We start from the raw sequence: 16,090 nt of genomic DNA on the forward strand, positions 1-16,090 counted from the left end.
TGCAGGCTATAATTAAAAGCCGAAACAAAACACCATCAGCTGTTGCACTTGTTAGCTAACTTTAGCTAGCTAGCTAGCTAGCTTACAGTGTCACAGCTTAAGCAAACCGCCTAGTAAAAAACGGTGTAAATGGCAAATTAACTAGTGTATATTTCTGCTAATTTGGCGAAGAACTCGATTTTTACATTAACCACATAATAAGCTACAGGTAGCTAGCTAGGTAGCAAATGTTACTTAACCCGAAAGGCGACCAACAGTCTGCCTGTGGCTGGTGCTCATGCTAATAACGTAGCTAGTTGACTTTATATCAAGTGCACCAATTGTATTTCCCAACATGACGTGTGTGGGAGATGAAGATTATCCGTTCCCTGTGGATGACTGTCTGTTTGCGGAAACATTTTCTCAAGACACCGTATACACGTTACTCGGGCAAGAGATAAAGATAAGACAGTTGTTCGGTGCCAATCTCGGCGTGGCTGCCCCGGTCTGGGAAGCTGTAAGAGCCATGTTGATGTTATGAAAATGTATTAGCGTGATTGCCGATATAAAGGTGTGTATTTGTGTGTGTATGCAGGCGCTACACTTGTGTCGTTACTTTGAGGAGCAGTCTATTGAGTTGAGAGGAAAGCGCATCATAGAGTTGGGAGCAGGGACTGGTGTGGTGGGTATCTTGGCAGCACGCCTTGGTATGTTGTTCCTTTATTTTATTTTTTTCTTTATTGCGTAATACATTCACGTTATTGTTTGGGCTACGTCAAATAACTCAACCACACTCCCAGTCTACAGATATGCAACTCTCAGTTGTCTTCACAAGAGGCGCTGCTTGTTAAACATTGTTTATATTGTTATAGTTGCTTTCTTGTTATAAATGGTGCGTGATGCACCATATAGAACAGATGCACCTTGCATCCTTCTGTAAATAAGATATAATTGCATTGTTTAAAGCATCTGGAGTTGAGTTTCATTGACAACATATTGAAATAACATTTTTGTATCTTGACAGGTGCAGTCGTGACCCTCACAGACCTTCCTTTGGCTCTCCACCAACTTCAGGTTAACATCTCTGCTAACATGCCATCCAGTGGTTGGCCTACCAGCCTTCCCACCGTTCTCCCTCTGTCCTGGGGTGAGGACCACATGAACTTCTCTTCTGACTGGGATCTGGTGCTCTGTGCAGATATCATTTACCTCCCAGAGACTTACCCACTGCTAGTGGAGACACTAGCCCATTTGTGCAAGAACGGAGCCGTGGTATATCTCTCATCCAAAATGCGAAAAGAGCACAAGACTCCAGTTTTCTATGAGGAATATCTGCCAAGCAGATTTAATGTGGAGCTTGTTCACTATGATGTAAATCAAAACATTAACATCTACAGAGCATCTTTGAGGAAAGAGCTGTGACAATCTGCTAGGCCTACTGCACTAACACCAGTTATGACTGTTATGAATGTTTGAAAAAACAACAACAAACTGAAAGCTGTGTTTTACAAAATGTGCAGCTGTCATTTTGGATAATCCACTGTTGATGTCAGCCTTCTACTAAGTGACTGTAATTTGAGTTTCAGATCATTTTTAACTTCAAGCTGCAATTTGGTATTTTATAATGCAACTAACAATTTGTAAAATTATTTGTACCATTGTTAACACTGAAGTGAGCTTTCTCTCATTGGGTTTCCCCTGCTTTGAAAAAAGTTTTAGTCAGTCAATTCCTTAAGCCTAAAGATTTAAAAAACAAAATTGTACTAGGTTTAATGTCAGAAGTCATGTCAGAGTTGAGTTTATATGGATGTTTGAGATGCACAAAATACTGGGATGTTGTTAAATTACTACTTCTTGTCTACTTAGGTGACCATTGGTTTGGACAAAAACTTGCAAAATGAAAAAGCCAGTGAGGCACCAAAGGAATACCTGTTACACAAGGAGTAAAAACGTTCAGTGTCCAGGCAAGCATGGTGTATTTGTGAGGTACCTTTCATCATTTTTGGCAAGAAAACCAACAGATAACAGTGGCATCTCTCTTGCCCTGGTATAACAAAAAAAACCTGAGCACCCGCTGGTGTCTACCTGGTATTATCCCTGCTTTCCCAAATATGTAAACGTCTGCTGGTGGTTTAGACTGCTTAGTCCCTTCAAAACAAAAGCACTAAGAGGTACTCAAAGTAACTGCAATACTGATACTGATGTCTATTCAACTATTCACATTCAACTGTATGAAAACCAAAACTGCAACAAAATAAATGAGTAAATATGTATTACTATTAACTATAATATTAAATATAACTAATAGCTTCAACATACAGTGCTATTTTAATTTGTCGCTATTATTTATATTATATTGACATCTTCAGTTACTTGAGAAATCTGTACTACTAATCTTTCACAATAGATGAATTAATTTATCCTCAATTAAGTATTCTAATTATTTCACAATTGTCTTCAAAAAAGGTGTCTAGAGTGTGATTTTGAATTATTTAAAAAACAGAAAGATTTTAGTTGAGAGATTTCTCTATCTAAAATAATAATTTTCTTTCATGGGTAACACATTAGTCCTGATTACAAATGGTACGTATCTTTTTGTTTCTCACATGCATCAAAGCACTTGTTTTGAGGACATTAAAGTTTGGGACCAGGAACTGTAAAGCAGGGTTCAGTTTTTGAGGTTGGTGGCCATCGTCACGGGGCATGGGGCTCTTTTGTACTGTAACCATGGCAAAATAAGTTCTAATTGAGATGTTATGTTTAACAAGTTTTATAGTCAACTTGTGTTTGTGTCAGTCCTCAGCTTCTCATGTGTCTCGACTTGTTTTCACCGAGATGGGGATCAGCTCTGCCGTTACAGCTTTAGGCTGCAGTGCAGGACTGCTCATGATCTCCTGACTGGCGATTTCAGGTTCTGCCTTTCATCACTTGGCTATGTATTCATGTTGACTCTATGTTGTCATTATCAGGCACAATGTAGTTTCAGACAGAAGCTTGACAATGTTATCAGCGCATGTTTGGAAAAGAGTTAAAAGGCCCTGAAAACCAAGTTTCTCAATTAGCTGCTTACTATGAGTGACTCGGTCCTGAATAGGCCCAGCAAATTTTCTTGAAAAAAAGGTGACAAGCACCAATCAGAGTGCAGGCACATTTGATTTAAAACGTGATGACATCTTTGGGCTCGGGGACAGAGCCTGGCAGTCCCTAGCCTCTGACATTCTCTCCTGGCAAAAATCCGCAATGCCACATCAACGGAGATATTTAAAAAATTAACTTAAAAGCCACCTGTTCACTAAAGCATACAGATCCGGCCTGAATTCTGTTATTCCCGGAAAACTTTGCCACCACTAAATCCATGCATTCATTCAGTTTGTTACTTGTTTTGCCTTCATGCAAAGCGTCCTTGGGTTTCTTGAAAGGCACTAAAAAAACCAAGCTATTATTAAATTAAAATGCTTTTCAGGGGCTTTTAATTTAAACACCAGTCCTCCCTCAACACAAGTGGAAGTCCCATTAAACATCTTCATTATCAATCAATCAACCAATTGATAGCTGTAAAAACAGTGATACTAATAAATATATATGTGTGTGTGTTTGATGGAAGATGGGCAGTCTTCTTTAATATTGTTTTTGAATTTATTTTTAATGAAATAAATAAAACCCAAAACAAAGTTGATCCCATTGCTAACTATTCTGTCAACATCAACAGATTGCCCTCCCTGCATCCTGCTGTCTGTACGTACTTCATCCCCTCTCTCCTGCTCTCTGCTGATGTACAGACTTTCTGTTCAGAGAAGGAAAGCCTGTTTGTTACGCTGGTGAGTTTCAAAGAAAGGGAGACAACACGTCCACTGCCCGTCTCTCCCTCCGCTACAGTTCAGCCAACAAAACAACAGATCCCTATCTCCATGCAGAGTCTGCTCTGCCATCGCGCCGAGCACCTCCCACACGCGGGTGATGCAAAATTCTTTGTTGTCATTCATGATTCTTTGTAAAAATGTTATGGAAATTGTGCATTAAAGAAGTGGTGATGTTGACCATAGTGCCATTTGATACAATTTGGAAATGTCATAGTTGACCGTCTCTTTCTGAACTAAATCTATGTTAGTTTTATAGATGTTGTAAAACCAAATCTGACTACTTCACATTAGTTTTGTATGTCTTTATTGAAGAATAATGCAGCTAAAGATGTAAAGATGTAAAAATCTGATTAAAAAATTCCTTAGTGGTATTGATAACTGGGCAGGTTCACTGGATGAGAGGAGGATGGGCTACAGTGACAAGGGTGTGTGTTTGTTTGTGTGTGTGGGTGTGTGTGTGGAGTGGGAGGGGGACTGAAAACCACTGTCCTTTCAAAACAAGTTGTCCTGTTTGGACTTCATTAGATCTCAAATCACCTCATGAGCAGCAAGGACAATAATCTGAAAACAGCGATTAAAAGGTATGTGTTGTATGTGTGTGCCTCATCTCTCCATTTATGTTATATCTGAATTGAAGGTAAGACGTTTATACTTTTATTTTAGTTTTTTTATTTAGTATATCATGTTATGTTCAACATCAAACATGTCTGTTTCTAAATCTTTCGATTTAATTCACTCCAAGAAAATACTGAAACAGTTCAATATATGTTCCTTTTTTTGCACATTTCAGATCTATAGATCAGAGCAACAGATGGAGTTCTGGCCCGAGAATCAGGGGCAGTCCCCTCTATACTCCAAATTTGGTACTATTCCTCGGCGAAATTGTACACATAAGTGAGTTCAGTGCTGTGATTACTTTTTCAATCAATGTATGATCATTGGATGATAGAGTTTTTTGTGCTTGTTTGACCAACTTAAACTTGATTTGTTCTCTACCTGACAAACTTAAACAGTTACTGCACAGTAGTCCTAGGTTCTATAGATTGCTGTTCAACAGTGCTGTTATAATCATGAGAAACTGAAAGATTTTTAGCAATACGTTTATATTGCTGAAATTATTTGCACATTTTCCACCATTTCACCCACAGCTACCATGACAGACATCAGGTACCCCATTATCCACTGTACTATGGTGAGCAGCAGGATCAGGGCAGGGAGTCCAGTTACTGGACTGTACCAGGATCAAGAACAGGAGGGGCGCCACAGGAATACACTAATTGGATGGACCAAGAGCTGACTGTCCCAACTTCTTCTCAATTCCCTTTTATTCTAGACCGTCACGTACAGCAGCACCAGGACCTTGGTGACTATCAGCCGCATGAAGGCAGAGACACAGAGTGGCTAGCAGCTCAGGGAACAGTGAGGGAACATGAGAGAGGATTTCTAAGGGAGGGATGGCAGAGGAGGTGGGAGCCCCGTGGTCCTGTTCGCTACAACAGGGACGTTTCTGGCAAGAGGAGCGACAGCAGCTATCGAGAGCTGGAGGCTTGGGCAGCTCGATACAGCCATTCACTTCCAAGGAAGAGACGTATAGAGGCAGAGTTGAGGGGAGCTTCTAAGGGGCTGTTGGAGAGCAGCAGGACTCCTGAGAGGGACAGCAGGATTGGGACAGATCCTAGAGTGGTAAGAGAGCAACAAGTCAGACAATCTGCAAACATCAGAGAATCAGGACTGTGGGACAGAGGGGGCACACAGCAAGCACCAACCTATTATTCATCACAAACTCCTGCCACAGACACAAGCCACATGTTGGACATAAAAGAAAAGACCGGCTACCAACGGAGGATGTTCAGCCAACCTCCGGGCTACATTGCTCCTCCTCCCTATAACAGCTCACATAAAGATTCACCTGTATTGCATCATTGTGACACCAGTTGGGAGCAAGAACGTAAGAGGCAGGCCTACTGGTCTCAGTTCTCACCCAGAAAGCACAATGTCTCTGTAGATCTGCAGGATCTTAGCAAAGGAGAGAAGGAGGAGTTTACAAAATCAGATGGGAATCAAAGCAGCTTCCCAGAGCACAGACGACAGGAATCAGATGCTTTCTATGCAAGCAGTCCTTTTAGTATCCAGGAAACACCCCTACAATATGAGGGTACGTTGTCTCTTCAACAGCCACAAGTGTTACAAGCAGTTGATAAGAAAAAGACAAATGAGGAACCATCCTCAAAAGTCATTGAAGGAAGGAAGTTCAGGTTAAACAAAAAGACAGGTGGGATGACCATATTCTGCCTGGTGTCTCGAATAGCAGGCACCACAGAAACCCCATCTTTTCCCATTTGTACCTCGCAAACAAACACCGAATTAGAAGGCGTTTCTAAAGGTCTAAGGGACAGTAGTGGCAGTAATCATACACACAAACTTGCAGATGAGGTAGACTGCAGAGAGCCATCACCCACAGGGCAGTCAAACACTTCTGATGCGAGAAATGTCAAAGCCAAACAGGAGACACCAACTTGTGTAGAAAGTAAGATGCGTGAGGATGAAATATTGAACAAAGCAGAGACAGATGGTGTTGTCCCAGAAAAATTGAATACAAATGATGCTTATTCTACATATGGGAGACAAGTTGCTGAGTCTGTGCAACCTGTGTCAATCAAATACCCTTTGTGGAGGGAGCCTAGTATCACAGGCAGGGCTGAAACTAAGAGCTCATCCAAATGTTTGAAAGCAAACAGTGAGGAAAGAGAATCAGATGGTTTGCACAAGCAAGAAGACTTAAGTAAAGTTAATCCAATTGATGTTGAAGTAAGGAGACTGGACATCGAAACAGACAAAGATTCTGAAAACAGTAAGGTTCTACTGGTTATCGACACAACTTGTGTTGTTGTTAAAATGGAGTTGATTCCATCACCCAAGAAAGAGCATGTTCACTATTTACACCCTGAACAGAGTCCACTTGATATTCAATCGACCGTCTCTCCTGAATGTCTCCAATCAAACAGTCAGCTGAATCAGGATGTGACAACTGACCAAAACTCAGAAAGCAACCTCTTCCAATTTAATGAAAGGCCTGAAACCAAACTACACTCAGGTCTTATAGAGAAAAAGGCAACTGAAGAAGAAAGTAAAATATCTTCCTTCTGCATGTCCTCATCTTCAGTTTCTGAAAGGGAAACGTTGGAGGAGCGCGCTGAAAGGATCCTGGGAATCCCTCTAGATGACTGCGTTACTAAGCAGCAACGTGAAGATTCAAAGTTGATTCTTGACTCGTGTGTGGAGGACCAGGAGGTTCAACCATCTCCAATTAAAGATAAAAACGTTGATGATGCAGCTGAACAAATCCCAGAGTACACAAAAGAAGAGGAGCAGTCACAGAACCAGTTTGAGGTTGGCCAAACTGAGGAGGCTGCGTGTTTGCAAGAGAATGATGGTGCCATAGATCAGGCGGCAAATGAAGGTGCTGAGGATTTTGCAGGACTACAGGTTCAGGTGTCTAATCTCTCTGAGGAGAATGACTGCCAACTCAAAACTGACATCCAACCTTCACCTGAAATTGAAATGACTGAGGATCCTCTGCTGGAACCTGCTAGGGATGAGGGTAGTACTGAGCAGGAAGAAAATCAGCCTATTGAAAATCATACCTCCTCTAAGTGTCTCAGTCCACCCAGCAACCTCTCGTATTCGTCTTCACTTTCACCCTCCCCAGACTGCGAAGTGCCAAACCCTACTTTTTCTCTCATGCTCTCATCCTCTGATCTTGTCCCTTTCATGCATATTTTAGAATCAAACATAGAGGAAGGTCCTGATCCTGAGTTGAATGCCCTCACTTCCACAGAAAACCTTGCTCTTCACCCTGAAACCTCATCTCTTCATTACACCCCATCAACTCTTCCTTCTCGATCCAATAACTTTTCCCTAAGCTCCATTCCCCATACAGACCAGTCCCCAAGCCCGTCTCCTCTTGATTTAATAGATCAAACTGCAGAAGCTTTATTCAGTGTTGAGGACCAGGTAAAAGAGGAGGAAGCATCACAACTAATAAACAACATTGCCAAAGAAATGAAAGAGGAGCTGTTATTACAGCAACAATTTGAAAGTGGCCAACCAGATGATGATGCTTGTGTGAATGAGAGCACTGTCACCAATGAGCAACAAACAGAAGAAGCCAATAAGGATCCTACAGGCTATACTATGGAACCAATTCTTAAAATATCCAAAGAAAATGGCATGGAGGTTGATATTCTGCAGCAACAACATGGATATGTCCTAGCAGAGGATGCTACTAGTGTTAAAGAGAGTCATATGACTGAAGAGCAACTACCAAAAGAAGTTGATGATGATCCTACAGGTCTTTTGGAACAGACTGTATCCCAACAATACATGACTGACACTCAAATTCAAAAAGAAGTCAACATTTTGCGGCAACAATTTGATGATGGCCAAGAAGAGGTTGCTTTTTTAAAAGAGAGTCATAAGACAGAGGAGCAATCACAAAAAGAAGCTGATGAGGAGCCTACAGGTTTTATAGAGCAGACACTATCCACAGAAAATGCTACAGACTCTCAAACTCAAATAGATATCAACATTTTGCAGGACATTGAACCACAGACTGAAACCTCTAACTCTTCTCCTCCCTCAACTTCAGATTCAGACTGCCAGGTGTCTCAATCACCAGATGTGCTCTCACCCTCCAAGCTTTCTTCTTGGCAAGACACATCAAATGAGTCAGATGCAGAGCTTGTTACTATTTTGGAAATGGACTCAGTCCGTCTCCCAGCTCTAAATCCTGATGCTGCTCCGGCTGCTGGCATCCCAAAAACTGTCCCTCCTCCTCTTCATATGGACTCTTGTGAAGAACCCCTTCAGTTCTCATATCCCTTTAGCACGGATTCCTCCACAGAGCTGCCTTCAACTCCTCCTCTACAAGAGGGAAGTGGAAGTGTTGACCCTGACCTGACCATCAAAGAAGAGCCCCAGTATCCCAAGAACCTGTGGGATGCAGTTAATCGCATTAGGAAACATACAGCGCCTGACTCTGAGAATGAGGAAGAGGAAGTGAGTGAGCTGTGGGATCCAGAGAGTGTAGTGGAGGACTTGGATGTGATAGTCGGCATACATTCTAATAGGATAGACTTTGACGGAGCGGGGCAACAGGAAGTTTCAACAGAAAGAAGTGTTGTGGATGTAGAGGTGGGACAAATCCAGGCGGATTAATGCCATGAAGAGCCTTTACATGCTGAAGAAGACACACAGTCATGCAGCAGCACCTGCAGCCAAGGCTCTGGGGACACCGTTATTGTAGCAGATGAGGACGAGGTTGAAGAATCGCCACCTGATTTCAGAATGGAGAGCAAGGCTGAGGGGGAGCGATGCTTCTCTGCTAAAGTAAAAGATGAGACTGCAGCTAAGGAAGAGGGAAATAATGATGCCGACAAGAGTGTAACAAATAAGTCTAGTCAGAGGGAGGAGTGCCTGGTTGAGATGGTGAATACAACAATGCAGGCAGTGGAAATGACAGAAGCAAAGCAAGAAGAAGAGGAGGTGGTTTCCGTGCCCTCAGAGGTCTCCGATTAAAGGATGATTGAAAGTATGTCTTTAAAATAACTGGATAAACAAGGAGCGCTAGTATGATGTTGAGTTAAACATCTAACAACTCAGTAGGCCTACTATCTACATTTGAATTGTGCCTAATAAGGAATGAAAGTATTTTCCTCAATAACATTTTGTAGCAGATTTTTTATGTATCTTTTAGTTTTAGTCTAATCCTAGAGCTGTTATTTTTGATGGGTAAGTGATGATTCATTTCCTGTTATAGAAATGTAGCAATTTGACATCTAACATAGCCAAACCATCTGTTTGACAGATTTATTCTTGTAAAGCAGATCTTACATACTTTTCTTGAAATCTATGTATCTGCTTTTTCCACAGAGTGTTTAAGGTTGATACTGTATGTGGCTGTGAAATTATGAAAGTCCATGTATTAAAATATTTGAATATTTGGATTGATTCATGGTTTGATGATATTTCTGGCTAAAATCAAGCCATTGTTCTTTATTAAAAGAGGATAAACGGCAATAAGGCCTTAAGAAAAATGTACAACCTCCATCTGCTGAAGAGGATTGCATGATACAGCTGAAAGCTCCAGAACAGCTAGTAAATGTACATTGTCAACCAGAAGGAGTCTAAAAAACGTTCTCTAGTGATGATATAAATGTTGAGAAAAATCATACATTTCAGTATTTTCTTGTTTGTCAGCAGTCCATTATTTTAAATACAACGGTTACGTAGTAAAGTATTGGCTATAAGTGTCCTCTCATCTTTATCAATTTATTTATAGATACGTAGTGTGAAATCATATAAAAATACAATTTCAGTGAAATGTGTCAGTATTTACGCATTACAGCAGTGATAAAAATAATTCTCAAAGAAATTTGTCCAACAATACATTGAAAAAGTTATATAAACATCCAACAAACTGCCTACAGTACGTGAAAACATTAAGGCTGATCTTAAATCATTATTATCAGACTATTACCAGAATGTTTGCTTTTCATAATAATTTGGATGCTATCAGAACAGTCAACAAGAGCCATTTAAATTATTCTATGGAGTAAGAGAAATATTATTAAGAATTAACCAATTTGATAGTTTAGAAATTAGAAAGTAAACTCATGTCAAGTATATTTCCAACGATTAAAGACAAAACAGATGCAGAGAACTTACATGTATATATATATATATATAATATATAAGAAAATATCAGAATGTTCAAATGAGACAGAAAGTTAATTTAAAAGAAAAAGTAAAAATACCAAAAATACTTTTAATCTACAATGACAGTACAGCATGAAGACTTTCTAGGAGTATGATGCTTTCATTCAACAATCATTGTGTGGACTACAGCACACTCCGGTGGACTTACACTGGAGTTCAGTTTTACTGGCTGAAGAAAACAGAACTTTAGTCTTGATACTTTAAAGTATGTAAAAAAATCCAATACGTACTGGGAAGTATAACTTAATTTTTGCAGTTTCACAGTTTCAGTTTTTTCTGATGAACAGCATCTGAAAGCTAGAGCCTCCATATGAAACACAGATTATTGAAAAGTATAATAACTTAAAGTTTATAAAGAGGTGACAAGATGGTCCAAAGAAATACAGCAAAATAAAATGGCAAACTGGTCCTTAAATTGTCACAGAACACAGAAATAACACTTTTATTTTCAGGTTGATTTTCTATTATCTCGCATAGAAATGTGTACACATCTTCCACCACTGCCATGGCGTAAACCGGTGATAAGAGACAACTGAAAACATCACCCAACGTCTCCATTTCAGCTGAGGACAGATGGCACCCATGGCGGGATGATATCAAAGTTCGTCGTGCGGCACATTCAGAGCATGGTCACATAGGTCTGCAGAGCACACAGAACAGGAAAACAAATTAAGTACAGCCGCTGGTGCTTCAGTGAAACAAAATAACAGAAATGTGTAAAACTAAGGATGAAAAATAAATAAAAATCACACATGTTAAGTCAAAAACTTACCTGTCCTCTTGCTGCAGAGTTTGTCTTTGACATTATCTGTCTCCTGAGCAAAGAATTCAATGACTTCATCTTCATGCTGCTCAACAATTGTTTCACACTGGAAAAAAAGTTTTTTAAAAAATGTTACGAGCTGCACGATTCACAGTATAAGTCACAAGATTTTGGGGTGTGGGTTGCAAGAAAAATATTCCTATATATTATCATCATCATCATCATCAACAATAAAAGCATAACAGAAAACAGAAATGAAAGACCATTTAAACATATTATAATGCATTTTATGGAAATTTTGTACTCACTGCAAATTTTAAACTGCCGGTAACTCTTGAATCCAGCGTGGCCTCTGAGAGGTCCATGGCCTCACCGCTCCGAGATTTTATCCTAATATAGGACTTCCTGTTTGTCGAAGAGTCTGTGCGCTCGCCATAGTCCCCCATCCTCTCACACACATTCTCCATCAGCTCAAGGAGGTTTCCCTCTGAGCGAGCCAGAGGAACCTGTTGGCATCAAAAGCCATGAAAAACTCTTAATTTAAAAAGATGTGAGGTTTCTCTAAAAATGCAGTAATAATATATGAAGTCCTCTACTCTCACCCAAGACCTATGCCAATTTCCCAGAGTACAGGGGGATCCCATCAAGTGTCTTTTGATGACTGACCAATAGTCTCAAATCCAAACCTATTCAGTTCATCATCATCATATACGACACATAAATTTGAGACGCTAGAACCAGAGATGATCACTTAAACGATTGATAATGTATCAAAATAGTTGTCCAATCGTTGTCTAAGTCTATTTAGTTAGGTACGTAGCATCTCAGTGTAACAGTTGAGAAACAGTTGATAACTGCTTAAATCAAACAAACATGTGCAGCACTACAGTAGTAAAGTGGTACAGCCTATAAGTGGGGTGGACACATTACTACGTGGCTGTGCTGCAGCCTCACCTCTCTGATGGACTGGCTGCCGTCCGGGTTGATCCTGAAGGATCCCGTCTGGATCATTTTCCGAGGATCTATTTGGGAGATGGCCCACTCCATCTCATCTACTAGAGCCCTGCAAGCTGCAGTGAGCAGAAGGAGACCACGCATTAGGACTTGTCTGTCCTGAACAAAGCGTATGGCGAGCGACTTAACATGCAGACGTACAGTAGCCTAAGTTACATACCTCCACATCTGATGTCCTGTCCTTGTCTGGCTGCCTGGCTGAAGCTCAGAAGGAGACACAGAACCACACATGGTGTGAGCAGAACGGCCGCTTCCCTCATCTTGCATCTAAACCCAGATTTCACCACAACAAAAGCTGACACATCAACCGGCAAAAGAAACACTCAAGTGACTCTTTAAGAAGTTAGCCCCTGGTAACCTCTCAGCCACTGCTAGCTACAACAATGTCCGATAACCATGAACCAGCGAACAATTCAAACACAAAAAAACACGTATTGTTACATTTTCATTCAACTTACAAATTTCTGGCAGTGTTTTCTGAGACCACCTTTACGCTTTTACACGCTGTTTCGTTGTTCCATTGCATTCGGTGGAATTTGGTGACGTAGGCACGGAGCTGCTGGACAGGATGGAGCCGAGCTCCAGACGGCGCCCTCGCGTGGCCGGGAAGATGCCAACGGCTTCGTTCCTCCCGTTTAACGTTGTCGAGGCGAGTCGAGTCGGCTTTTGGGTAAGTCTTTAACTATGGTAGCCTACTTTTCTTGTCCTTTTATGAAATAATAAAAACTTAAAAAACATTTGTTCTTTTTTTTTGTCACACTTACTTCACCCTAACGGGAACTTAGAAAAAAAAGTGTCATGGCCCAATCATTCATTTAATAATATGAGGCCTTTTATGCATGGTTTTTATTGTTTTTCCTCTGTCCCTAAGCCAGACTTTATCTTTAACCTCGTTTAATTCTAAATTAAATATTTAAACAATGTAGATTTAAAGAACAACAACAGAATCTTGGGATCTGTTGTTTTAGGTTTAGGCCTAGGCCTACTTAGTAACCATAGAAACAGAAACCCCATAGTGTTATTGGCTGGACTTACAGCTGCAAAGAGGATGATTGCAACCCGTTGGAAACCACCTCATGACCTATCTATCCGTGCACGGACCCTTTCCTTCCCCAAGAAGGACTCTGAACACTTGGCTGGGCCTCGCTGAATCTCCAGCCTGATTTAACTTGCACAGGTGCATGGTCCCTTGTCTTGTGTCTGTTTTTTTTGGGCCCTGGGACACGTGCAGTTGCAGTGTATTGTTTATCACTTGTTTATAATTTCTAAATGTCTAAAAAATGAATTGATCACAAAAATAATAAACTCAAAAGTGTAATGGCTGGATGAAAGGGTTACCACTACTCATATTTAACATGGACGTAAAAATAACGGGATCCAATTAACTTAATAATGTGTAATTTGTGTGTATTTAATGCTACCTCTAAAACAAATATTTGCAAGCTAACATAGCATGAGATTTTAGAGGGAAAGGAGAATGTCATTTCCACCACAGTGGTCGTTGTGGTGGCAAAGACAGGTTGTGATGGAAATGACATTGTTCGTGCTAAACAGAAAACTACTTGGGCTATAATACTAAAACTTTGACGTCAAAAAATATATAATTGTTAAGTTAAGGTAGTAAAGAAGTATTTTATTATTATTATTTCGATATTGTTGGTAAATAAGAGAACAATAGATGAGTGAGTCTGACATGATATTGGCTCTTTCTGGTAAGCAATACCACAGCACAGAGGTCAAGATCAGAGAAAGAATAAAAGGACATAGAAAGATACATGAAGAAGAAGCCACAAGGTGTTTTTAAATCTGTGACAGAAATGCCAAAAAGAGAACAACAACAATTGAGACAGTGGTGAATTTCTCAACAAAGCAGATGTATGAAATTGAAAATGGTCTATAGCAAGATGCTGATTCTGTTCGTGGGGATACACAATAAGGAGCAGCTGAGTGTAATTCATTCTGCTTTCTGTGTTTTTCTATTAGATCTTTATGAATACGATCCAATGTACACCCCAGTAATGAATTCTTGTCTTATTTTTTTTACTAAAAGAAGAAACATTAGATTTGGAAACAAAGATATATTTTATTTATTTTATAAGTATTGTTCCTTTTTTTTTTATTCAACAAGACAAAACAATATTCACACATATAACAGAAATGGCAGATTGTCTAAAACAACAGCTCTTGAAAAATGAAAACTTAAAAAAAACAAAAACAGGAATAAACACTTTCAGTACAGTCTTAGCTAATACTAAGCTAAGCTACTAAGCATACTGTATCATACCATACAATTAAATCAAACCAGAAAATAGTCTGACAATCCAAACATACTTTAAAAGACACTCCAGACATTTAAAATACTAATCTACATGTAACACATGACACAGTTAGCAATACAAAATATGGTTTAACTGAGGGCAGAGCCATGTTTTCAATAAATTTCACTAGAAGCTAGATTATGACACAGCCAGGTCACGTACGTGTCCCACGTGACTGACATTCTTTGACCAAATGCACTTCTCCGTCTCGAAGATATGTTGAATGAATGTTGAGTCCTCCTAACGTCATTTGCTAACCACTAGGTATTACAGCTGTGTCAATGGTCCTCCATAATGTCAAACTATTGTATACAGCTTACAATATCAACCTTTATGCTTTAAATTACACTGTGGCCCATTATTTTTGTAATCAAGTGCTGGTTTACTTATTTATTTTAAAGTGTTTTTTGCAGGAGTGAAATTACTAAAAAAAGTTTTTTTGCAAAAATATTTGTTTTTTTTGGCATGACATGTCATTTCAAACTTGGAATTGGTCACATAAGTTAATCATTTTATGCAACCTATTATTGGGGGAAAAATATACATTATATATTTCCTAAGAAAATGATTAGTCTTTCCTTTCAGAAAGTATAATGGCAAATGCAAAACACATTGGCTAAAAGAAAACAAATTTGAAAATATTTTAGACTTTCAAAAAAATGTAATATCTCTACACCCAACCCTACCAGCTACAATACTGGGAGATTTTTGTATTGGCTTGTAATCCTATTTACTGAATAGTGTGCTGGAGATCTTAGAAATGAGGCACAGTGGTGAATGCATGTGGCACTGTGCTGTGTCTACACAGCAGTTCTAACATACAAGTGCAGTTTAGTATTTGGTAAGTAGTATTTTTTTGGGTATTTGGACAGCACCAGCAGTGCACAATGATACCTCTGAAGTGTGTTTTCATGACAGATTCTCTTGTGGTTTGGCATTATTATTTCATATAATTTTCTGTCTCCTTCTCTAGTGGCTTCTCTGTACTCTTTTTACTTGTTTTATTTTCTGCAACAAAAAAAAAGAGGCATTTGTCATACGTATAAGCACTCTGTTGCTAAAATAACACTGGTCTCCCAAATTTGAAACAGTCAAACTAATTCTTTTTTTGTACAATTACAAACTCCCATGAATCTTCCGGTAAACCGCAGTCAAGTACCAAAACTATCTTGTGCCAGGATACGAGGAGCACTGAGATTCATTAAACACGTCCCTTGCTGTTACCTGTGATACAACACATTCCTTGCATATTTACCGTTTTATATGCACCAGAGTCTAACTTTTTCTTCCCTATTCTTTTCAGAAATTATATGCCATAATTTTCTTTCATTCATTGATTCTTTTTTGCACACACTACACCCGGAACAAATTTGGCTCAA

At 39.6% G+C, this 16,090-nt stretch overlaps 3 protein-coding genes across 4 annotated transcripts; 2 read left to right on the top strand and 1 right to left on the bottom strand.

The window, feature by feature from the left end:
- Window positions 1-77: 77 nt before the first annotated feature.
- Window positions 78-1,993, top strand: LOC117944146 (EEF1A lysine methyltransferase 3-like). The gene is made up of 3 exons (XM_034870755.1): window positions 78-496; window positions 575-686; window positions 1,004-1,993. The coding sequence occupies exons 1-3, from the start codon at window positions 335-337 to the stop codon at window positions 1,399-1,401; spliced, it is 672 nt and encodes a 223-aa protein (XP_034726646.1). The 5' UTR covers window positions 78-334; the 3' UTR covers window positions 1,402-1,993.
- Window positions 1,994-4,354: 2,361 nt separating this feature from the next.
- Window positions 4,355-9,848, top strand: si:ch211-159e12.5. Of its 2 annotated transcripts, none has more exons than XM_034870740.1 (4): window positions 4,355-4,419; window positions 4,628-4,733; window positions 4,988-8,280; window positions 8,323-9,848. In XM_034870740.1, exons 1-4 carry the CDS (start codon window positions 4,380-4,382, stop codon window positions 9,054-9,056), a joined length of 4,173 nt encoding a protein of 1,390 aa, XP_034726631.1. In that variant the 5' UTR covers window positions 4,355-4,379; the 3' UTR covers window positions 9,057-9,848. The 2 variants fall into 2 exon arrangements, with proteins under 2 accessions (XP_034726631.1, XP_034726632.1); XM_034870741.1 differs by having other exon boundaries at window positions 4,400-4,420; window positions 4,630-4,702.
- An 885-nt stretch (window positions 9,849-10,733) lies between these two features.
- Window positions 10,734-13,096, bottom strand: cnpy2 (canopy FGF signaling regulator 2). Its single transcript, XM_034870756.1, has 6 exons — window positions 12,852-13,096; window positions 12,554-12,660; window positions 12,334-12,449; window positions 11,688-11,885; window positions 11,389-11,485; window positions 10,734-11,256 (listed from the first exon to the last, which is right to left on the bottom strand). The coding sequence occupies exons 1-6, from the start codon at window positions 12,917-12,919 to the stop codon at window positions 11,213-11,215; spliced, it is 630 nt and encodes a 209-aa protein (XP_034726647.1). The 5' UTR covers window positions 12,920-13,096; the 3' UTR covers window positions 10,734-11,212.
- Window positions 13,097-16,090: the final 2,994 nt, after the last annotated feature.

This window comes from Etheostoma cragini, chromosome 4 (assembly GCF_013103735.1).
Source record: "Etheostoma cragini isolate CJK2018 chromosome 4, CSU_Ecrag_1.0, whole genome shotgun sequence".
Classification (NCBI taxonomy): domain Eukaryota; kingdom Metazoa; phylum Chordata; class Actinopteri; order Perciformes; family Percidae; genus Etheostoma; species Etheostoma cragini.